The sequence below is a fragment of the Diplotaxodon limnothrissa genome, linkage group LG23, assembly GCF_057381915.1.
Source record: "Diplotaxodon limnothrissa isolate DT_005_m linkage group LG23, D_limnothrissa_male_GT1.1, whole genome shotgun sequence".
Lineage (NCBI taxonomy): Eukaryota > Metazoa > Chordata > Actinopteri > Cichliformes > Cichlidae > Diplotaxodon > Diplotaxodon limnothrissa.
This window is the reverse complement of record NC_140617.1, coordinates 9,958,265-9,968,287: the sequence shown is the minus strand read 5'-3', so window position 1 is coordinate 9,968,287 and position 10,023 is coordinate 9,958,265. Positions and strand designations below refer to the sequence as shown.

Below are 10,023 nucleotides of genomic sequence, written 5' to 3'. Positions count from 1 at the left end.
ATCAATCTAAAAAAAATAAACATTTAGTCTGATTTGATGTTACAAATAAAAAAGTATTTGTGTTTTGATCTGAAGAGTATGTAAATATCTGGTTTCAACTGTATATTTGATGATTGTCAGCACAAAGAGGGAGAGAGAGGAACAGAGAGGGAGATGGAGAATGAGGACAGAACAGAGATGAACAAGAGCAGGTGAGACACACATGTTAGTCAAATGGTTGTTTACCAAAAGTATCACCGTATCATAGGTACTCATGTATCTCGTACCTAGTGTTTCTTTTTAGGTTTACTATTTTTCAAATTCTACATTTATTAAGTTATGCAGGCTTGTTTGCACAACAAGGCTAAATAATTATATAAACTTTTCTCAATCTAAATATTGTACTTTGGTAGAATTAAAAAAATAAGTGTAGTGCAGGTCTATGATGATTTTTAGTGCTACTATCATCTAGTTCTGATTCTGGTTCTGTCTTGGTTAAGTCATCAGTCCTGATTTTGAACTGTTGTAGTCCTGTTTTAATTCCGGATCAGTTCTGGGTCTGGTTGAATTGGGGTTTAGTCCTTGTGTCTTAATACAGCCCCACCTTTGTTCTGCCTTGCTGCTTAATTAAAAAACTAGTTTAAGGTGTCCTGCATACGTGATATATATTTTTCCCTATATGAAGTCATTCTTTTTTGAACAAAACTCAAAACAGAGCCAATTAATCAGTCATTTCTAAACCCCCCCCCCCCCCCCCCCCCCCCCCAAAAAAAAAAAAAAAAAAAATCCCACATGCATACTACCCTTTAGAGCTAAGCCCTGGGTGTTTCAAATGTCTGGCTCCGCCTCTGGTTTAGACCACAATAGGGGCATAATGTGTGTCTGTTTTGACCACACGGAGACTGTCAGAGTTGTGGGGGCTTTTCTTTTTCTTCTTTCTTTTTTTTTCCCCACTCAAACAGTTGGTCGCACCTGTGCGACCTAGGATTTTTTAAGTTGAAAAATTTTGCGACCAAATTGGTCGCAGTCTAGAGCCCTTCATGTGATGAGTTAGTAGGAAAAGTAGGGCAACTGAGCTTACCATTTTGAATGAAAGTGTGTTTCTTGTGAAAACAAAGATTTTCTTCATGAAAATTGTGCCAAATGCAGAGAATTGCATGTAGTGTGTTTAAAAAAAAGTGTGTTTTAAAACTGCAATTTGAGTGTAAAGCAGAAATTGTGTTTGTAGTTTAGCAGGATTGGTTCAGGGGGTTGGTGCATCAGATACATGTTGTAGTCATTGTGTCTGAAGTACAAGAAATTGTGTGTAAATAACTGTGAAAAACTGTAAAAGGTTTTTTTTTCCCCCTCCCACTGTCAACAGAGTTCTTGCTCATAAGGGGGTCATGTGATTGTTGGGGGTTTTGCTGTTTTCTTTTTATTATTGTAGGGTCTTTTCCTTACAATATAAAAGGTACAACATTTGCGGGAGTTGACCATCTCATTCTGAGCAGACAGATGTTTTACAGCTGGATGTTAATGTTTGGGTGATGTCATGTTTAGTTTTCTGGTACACGTGTTGTTGGTTCTATTTTATAAATAAAGTTCTTCAGTAAAATCAAAACAAAACTTCTGATTTGATTTTCGTGTTTTCCCAATGACTCCAGCAGGGGGCAAATAAGGAGCACAGTCCTATTTTACAGAAGAAGAAGAGGAAGGAGGACAGGGGGAGATCTCGCGATACTTCACTGGGCGGCAGTTGGTTCTTTGTGTGCAGTAGGGAACGTGCTTGTTAGGATCGACAGATCATCTCATCTTCCAACTGCGGATCGAAATCTGACCCAATCACACCGGATCACCTGTCCGCACTCCCACAGGTAAGAACGGTGACGTCTTTGAGTGCCAAGGTGCGAGTGGCCGAGTAGCCTCGTGGTGTGTCCGCGGTGCTAACAGCGGCTAATGCTAGCAGCTCCGCGGCCTCAAAGTGCGCGCTTTTATTTTACCCACTTTACCTGCTTACCTATCCACATGTGAGACCCGACTGTAACGCGAACTGGACCGGAACTGGAAACCTACGGGTTTTTCTGAGAAACGCCAGCGATCTCTGTAATTAAGTAAATATGTGTTAATCCATTAAGTTAATGTGTTCACCTGGACCTGTGGGCGGTGCTTCAGCGGTTAGACGGTTCTCGGGGTGTCAGGCAGGTAAATGTAGTTCTAGAGCTCTTTGGTTGGTTAGAAATGTTGATGACATTCTCAGACGTCATTCTGATTGGCAGTGTTTGGGGTCAGATGTCATCTTATAGAAAGCTGCAGGTGAGTCAAACAGGCCGAGAAACATCTGGAATCAATGTCTTGATGCATGCTCAATCATCCAGGTAAGTAATTCCCAAAAGGTTGATTCTGTTAATCTTGATGTGGCTTTTCCGATGGGAGAAACATTTCATCCTTATGTAGGTGACTTTCAGCTGACTGCATGACTCCATTGTTTATTCAGTAGGTTAGCTTCCGTTGTTGTGCAAATGTACTGTTTATAAGGTTGGAAACCTGCAGTCAGCTGAGACTGAAGAAGTCACCTGGATGGTGATGAAATGTTTCTCCCACTGAACACGTCCAGATGAACATAATCAACGTTTTGGGATCTGGAATCAACATCTGCACATTGATCCACAGAGAACACCTGGACTTCACAGGTGCTTCTCAATCAATAATGCTACTGTAGCAACAGGAACATAAGATAATACAGAGTGAAATGAGCTAAACTGGGGACCCATCATCAGAGTTACTGGTTTGGGTTTCCTGATTGAAACAGATTGAATTCTGATCACCTTCAGTTTATCGAGTAGCTTGCAAATGATAAGCAATGATCAATAATCAGCTGCTTTTGCTATTTTTCCCAGACGCAGTTAACTTCCTGAATCATTTCCATGGCGCAAAGACGAGGACACATCAGGTACCTGAAGGTGAGTGGATCAGTAGTGATCAAGTGTTTTTAACCTGTTCAGAGGCTGTGCTGTGAAGCGGGTTCAACAAATTCAAGCTTTCTTTCAGTTAACCAGCTTAACAAAATGATAGCACGAGGACCAAACATCAAACTGTTTCTGCATTTTCTACATCAGCAGCTGAACATATGCATCATGTGACTTCACACCTGGGTTTCGGCCATGATGTCACCCAGAGGCCATTGAACAGGTTTTACAAATAAAACGATGAGTAGAGGATCTCAGTCTCGCTGACTCAGACCGTAAATGACAGAATCGGTGAAAACAAGGCAGTTCCATCAGATTTAAACCTGCTCCTGACCATGTGATCGGCACGCATTACCACGGTGATCTCACAGGTACAAAGAATGCCACCTTTGTGGCACAGAACTCTGAGCTTAAGCTTGCTAAGTCGGCAATCTGGCTTTGTACTACAAATGTAATCGCAAAGAGAATTCAGAGCTTATCTGAAAACCGGAGCCTATGATTCCTTTGGGTGATCTGGTTCTGGGTCAAGTCGGTGAGACTTTTTCAGGCGATTTTCAGACTTTGAACATTCATACGAACACTTTTTAATATACCTGACTGCTTTCTGTTTCGCCTTCACGCACCGATAAACGCATCATAGAGCAGCTCAGGCTTCGGTGTCTTGCTCAAGGACACTTTGGCCTGCAAACTGCAGCAGAACCACTAACCTTCCAATTAGTAGATGAGTGTCACCCATCCCAAATGACAGAATCTGAATCTGTGAACCTATGTCAGCATGAAATGTAATCAGACTACAGTCAGACTGTCTGCTTATAAAATGTCACTTTAAACACATTTAGTTCAGTTTGGATCTGAAAGTCATTTCAGCCTTATTGTCACTAAAATCCATCACTGAGCCTGACGATTGATCGCTGATCGATGTCATGTAAACGGTGATTCTACAATAACTGTAATCGTATTACACTCATACTGTCACTAGAGATTTGATTCTAAGTTGTAATCTGTCATTGATGGAATAGCTGTCTCTGTGCTGATATATTGATGAGTGGTTGGTTGGACTGACTTAATAGCTGTGACTTTATGAAAGCAAGGGTCACTCAGCTAATTCAGGTCCAGGAGGAGGGGAGGAGTCAGAGGGAACACCTGTCAGAGGTTACCCAAAGTTTAGTTTCCAAAATTCTTTACCCTGGTGGCTCTCTTTCTGGAACAGAAACCCAAGTCTATCTTATCTCAGGGTTAACAAACTCAGAGTTTTAGCTGAACCCAATTCCTGAATCAGGGCCTGGGGATTAGTGCATGTTTATGACAGGTGTGTGTGGTGTGTGTGTTTCAGGTGTGTGAGGTTCAGAACTCTCAGGGTGATGTCAGAGACGCTTCGCTCGCCGCTAAAGGAGCTGCTGGAAATGTGAGTGCTACGCTTTGATTGGCTGAATCTGTTCACTTCCTTTATTCTGGCATCTTTTTGACTTTAGTGAAAGTGATGATGGTGATGATGTAATGACCTCAGGAGCTGTACGATAACGGGTACGGCGAGCAGATGATGGAGGACGAAGACGCACGCACGAACCTGATTGTGAACTACCTGCCGCAGAGCATGAGCCAGGACGAGCTACGCAGCCTCTTCAGCAGCGTCGGCGAGGTCGAGTCTGCCAAGCTCATCCGCGACAAAGTGGCAGGTAACGATGAAAGTACTGCTAATGTAGTGCTGAAGTACCACTAATACAGTACTACTGAAGTGCTGCTGCAGTATCACTGTTAGTACCACTACTGCAGTACTACAGTAGAATCACTGTAGTACTTCTGAGTACCTGGACTGCAGCAGGTGCTGAGCTCCCCAATCGTACTGCAGTATTATTCAGGTAGTACTTAGAGCTGGGCGATATGAGATTTTTTCATATCACGATATGTTTTTTTCATTTCAGGCGATAACGATATCTATCACGATATAAGCCAAATAACTATATTTGTAAGATTTAAATGTGCCGTTGCTCACAAGTAAAATGTGAAATAATCAGCAGCTTGTTTTTATTTAAATATTTATTTCCCATAATAAGTTCAACAGGGTAGATGTACTTAAGGAACATGAGACTTTTTCAGATAAATAAAGGCAAATATTGCAAACTACACAAAAGGCAGCCGCTAAAGCGTTTAAGTTTCAAAATAGAACAAACGAAACAGACTAAATTGTCAATTCCACTTAGAAACAAAATATTAATTCTAAAAATAAATCTTAGTTTGTTTTACAGAAGAACAGACAAAACTGACTAACTTTTGTCAATATCAAATAAACTGAGAACTAAAAGGAAATTCTCAATCTCTCCTTGTTGTATAGCTGAGCTTTTCAAACAGTTTTAACAGTTACTTTAGTCTGACAAAAGCCGAATGACGAATTAGCGCTTCCAGTCAGAGACTGAGGCTACGTCCACACGTACACGGGTATTTTTGAAAACGGAGATTTTCCGTTTTCGTTTTAAAAAATAATCCCGTCCACACATAAAGGCAGAAATGAAGGAAAACGCTGCTATGAACATGCCAAAGCAGCAGGTGGCGCTAGATTCCTAACCGTGCCGAAATGTTGGCCAATCAGAAGTCTAGAAGCCTCGGTGGGAAAAAGTAAACAAAGCTGGGGCATAGAAGCAGAACCGAGTCGTATGTGTGGAGGGACAGTAACTTTGTGTATATGTAAGCATTTAAACACTGCAGAGAGTAGAATTAACAGTATTGTAGAAATTCATTTCACCGAAACAATAACGTGGCGCACAGTGTGATGCATGCACCAGTTTATTGTATTTCCAGACTTGCTTTCGGCACAATTTACAGTGCACGCTACTCTGTTTTTTGTCAGACTTGAAATAGCCGAAATACCTTCACACTACGGAACTTCTATGGCTCTTCCGTTCGACAATCTCTCCGGCATTGGAACCATCATCTGTTTTCTCTTCGGTCACGCTCGGTTGATTTTTCTAGTCGGCACACTCATTTCCTCCATTACGCACTGGCTCCATTACCCGCTGGCTGTTTCCCAAACAAACACACGTGCGGCTTGGCACTTGTGCTGTACGTAACAAGTCACGCGACGTGACGCTGCGGCTGTGATTGGTTCGGCTCTGCGCTACTTAATTTGGATTGGCTGACCTTCTTTTTTTTTTTTTTTTTTTTTTCTTGAGGACAAGAGCGGCGAGGTCTATCGCGATAGCTTAATTTCTCTATCGAGTCAAAGTTATATCGCGATACATATCGTTATCGTTCTATCGCCCAGCTCTAGTAGTACTATGGTATTACTGGGGTACTGTTACACACAGTAGTACTGTGGTATTACTTTGCTTACGACTAATGATGATAATTTTACTAAAGACAAATACCAGATTACTTTTGAAGCATTATAAGTTTTACTGTGAATATGTTTTATTTCAGTACTTGAAGTAAATGTATTTCAGCATTAACACGTGTACTTGTTCATGCTTCATTGTACTTTGTACTCCTTATACTGCGAAGTAGGTCACAGCTGTATTTTGCAGTAGTTGTAGTATCAGTACATAGTCGTTATAGTACTGTTTGCAGTATTTCCTGTTCACTGTTGTTTTTTGGGGGGTTTCAAGACGATCAGCTGATTTTGTTTGTTTTGGGGGGGGTTTTAACTCTGTTTTTTTGTTCTTCTTTTTTTTAGGTGAATTTTGTGATTTTTCTCTCTCTCTCTTTTTTTTTTTTTTTTTTTTTTGTCATAAAACAATTTGGATATTTTTGTTGTTGTAATCTTCATTTTTTTTCACACCAGGTTTAATGACATCAAAGTGTCTAACAGGTACTTAATGCTGATTGGTTACATCAGGGCTGGGCGAACAAAGTAAATAAAAAGTTATTTACTGAATGATTCAAAACAAATTAAAGAATGATTTAGAAAAGAGGTGTGGCAAGAATATGTTGACACTAACTGAACTTCTTGTTTTTTATTTTATAAGAATTTGAAACTTTGTAATTACATTTTGAGGCGACGGCCGTCTGGTGATGAATGTCTTCAGATGACACGTGGCTTGGTTGCAGGTTTTCAGGTCTTCTGCCCTACAGCAGAAACAGAATAACTTTGATTGGCGAGCAAATGGCGAGCAAATGGCGAGCATGTCAGTGCCTGAGCAAAGAATGAAAGTTTTGGTTGAATTTTTTTCGTCCAGCCTCTGATAAAGGTGTTTTGTTTTTTATTTTTTGTGGGGTTTTATTTTGTTTGTTTGTTTTAAAAAGTATTTTCACCTGTTTGATTTTTTTTTTCAGGCTGTTTGTAAAACTTTAAAAATATTTGAAGATTTTTTTTGTTCTGAACAAGTCGAGAAAACAATCGTTTTCAACAGTCGTGTGGGGTGATGCAGGATTGCATCCTGCCAGCGTGTAATCGTCAGGTCGTCGTGCGTTCAATACAACCATGTGCAGATGATTTGTGCCGACGGTTTGATCATCATCATCATGTGGCTAACCACCCTCATGCCAAAGTAATATATCACCAGTGAGTCATCTTTAACCTCATTCACTGACGACGATAAATTATTTACTTCCATGGACAGATCTTACCTGAACTGGCCAAATCAGGTGAGATCTTACCTTTTCAGATAAAAAATAAATTAATATTTATATTGAATATTTAAACATTTAATCTGTATTTTATTTCAACTCGATGTAAGTGCAGTTTTTATTTTCATCACTTTATTTTCTGTGAGAACTAACTTGTGTTGAAGTGTAACAGGAGAGATGACCTTTAACTTCTTTGTTTGTAGTGAGTTTTTTTCCAAAGTTGATTTTTTTTATTTTTTTTTATTTTTTATTTTTTTTAAATAGGTGACACTGCAAGGTACATTGGCTAACTGTTTTGAGAGCTAAAACGTGGTAGGTGCGCGGCGGTCAGGCAGCGTGGTGGGTGGCGGCAGGTTTTCTCGGTTTGTTCAGAAAACTGATGTTTTCCAATTGACTGTATGGATCTCTGTACTTAGTTTGAACTCTGTGTTTGTTTCTCTCGGACTGTGTAGCAGCTGTAACAGACGCTTTTGTTTTTTATTTTGTTGTTTTCCTTTGTGTTTCTCTAGGCCACAGTTTAGGTTACGGCTTTGTTAACTTTGTTAACCCTAGTGATGCAGAGAGGGCTATCAGTACCCTCAATGGCCTGAGGCTACAGTCTAAAACTATCAAGGTAACGTGCCACAGGTGCTCTTTGTTTTTCCTGTCTCAACTGATGTGTTATGTTCCCCGGACAGTAGAGGGCACTCTCACCTGTCTGATGGATGAAGGTATTTTCAAACTCTGCTGTTTTGTTTTTAATTGTTTTCGCACCGACACGTGTCAACACTGAATCTGTGAATTTCTTCAATTCAGTGAGACAACGTACTGCACCTTTTACTTTCAGACATTAATGATATTAATGCTTTTATTTTGGTGATCAGAGCCTGTTTTGATGCTTTTATTTTGTGTTTTATTTTGTTGTTTGGAAAAATTGTGGATTTTTATTTATTTTTATTGAATATTTAAAAATTTAAATCTGGATTTTATTTGAACTCAATGTAACTGTATTTTTTATTTTCATCACAGTTTGTTTTCTGTGACAATTATTTTGTAAAGATGATCAGCTGACTTACTTCCTGTCACTTCCCCGCAGGTTTCATTTGCACGGCCGAGTTCGGACGCCATCAAAGATGCGAACCTGTATATCAGTGGTTTGCCACGGACTCTCAGTCAGCAGGACGTGGAGGACATGTTCTCGCACTACGGTCGCATCATCAATTCTAGAGTGTTAGTGGACCAGGCTTCAGGTACCGCACGCGCTCAGTAAGCTCAGGGTCATGTGATGGCTTGTGATGTTTGGAACTGAAAAAATTCTGTTCTGGTTGGCTGTTTAGGTCTGTCACGTGGCGTGGCCTTCATCCGCTTTGATAAGAGGGCCGAGGCCGATGACGCTGTCAAACACCTGAACGGACACACGCCTCCCGGCAGCGCTGAGCCAATCACGGTCAAGTTTGCTGCCAATCCCAACCAGGCCAGGAACTCCCAGATGATGTCACAGATGTACCACGGCCAATCACGACGCTTTGGGGGGCCTGTCCATCACCAGGCACAAAGGTTCCGGTATGCTGACCTGCTCAGAATAACCTGATTACTGTAGTCTGAGTACTCTAACCTACCTTGTCCCGAGATCCAGCAGCTAATTGACTTAGATGTTTGTTACTGTTCGATGAGAATCAGTTAATCTGCAGCTGTCTAATACTTCGTGTGTCCAGGTTTTCTCCAATGAGCACCGACCACATGAGCGGAGGGGGTGGGGCCTCGGGGAGCTCATCCTCTGGTTGGTGCATCTTCATCTACAACCTGGGCCAGGAAGCTGACGAGGCCATGCTGTGGCAGATGTTTGGCCCGTTCGGTGCAGTCTTGAATGTGAAAGTGATCCGAGATTTTAACACCAATAAGTGCAAAGGCTTTGGCTTTGTTACAATGGCAAACTACGAGGAAGCTGCCATGGCGATCCACAGCCTGAACGGGTACCGCCTGGGGGACAAAGTCCTGCAGGTCTCCTTCAAGACCAGCAAGGGGCACAAATAGAGGAGGGGGCAAGGCTAAAACTAATAACAGGTGTTTTTGTTTTTGTTTTTTGTCTGTTTTCTCAGTTTTTCCCAGCATGCCCTCTTTCTTTATGTCAGTAAGTAATTTTTCTGGCTGTGTGGGCATTCATCCACAATAAAGGACTGAAATTTGCAGTATGACTGACAGCTGACTGTCAGCATTGTTATGAACATAACTGGAGTTGTATCAATTTCTGCAGGTTTACTTTAAAACATTTGGGGTCAAAGGTTACGGAAACTAAATCTGCTCTTTTCTGATTTGAGTAAAACGTTCAATTGGTTTTATGTACAGTTTATGTAAATGATGTCATGGTAACCACTGACAACTGATTAAAGGATTAAAAGTTTGGACAGGTAACCTGACGTTATCATGTCAGGTGATCAGGTCAGTGTTAGACGATTAGTTTCATGTTGTACAGGTGAGGTAGAGGAATGCACCTGATGAACAGGTAACTGATGTGAAGTCGATTTTCATTTGTTTTATTTTTGTATTGCAGCTTCAT

At 40.9% G+C, this 10,023-nt stretch overlaps 1 protein-coding gene across 1 annotated transcript; it reads left to right on the top strand.

The window, feature by feature from the left end:
* Positions 1-1,699: 1,699 nt before the first annotated feature.
* Positions 1,700-10,023, top strand: LOC146607559 (ELAV-like protein 1). Its single transcript, XM_085347796.1, has 8 exons — positions 1,700-1,835; positions 2,859-2,921; positions 4,261-4,332; positions 4,435-4,603; positions 7,997-8,100; positions 8,563-8,716; positions 8,804-9,029; positions 9,182-10,023. The coding sequence occupies exons 2-8, from the start codon at positions 2,886-2,888 to the stop codon at positions 9,498-9,500; spliced, it is 1,080 nt and encodes a 359-aa protein (XP_085203922.1). The 5' UTR covers positions 1,700-1,835; positions 2,859-2,885; the 3' UTR covers positions 9,501-10,023.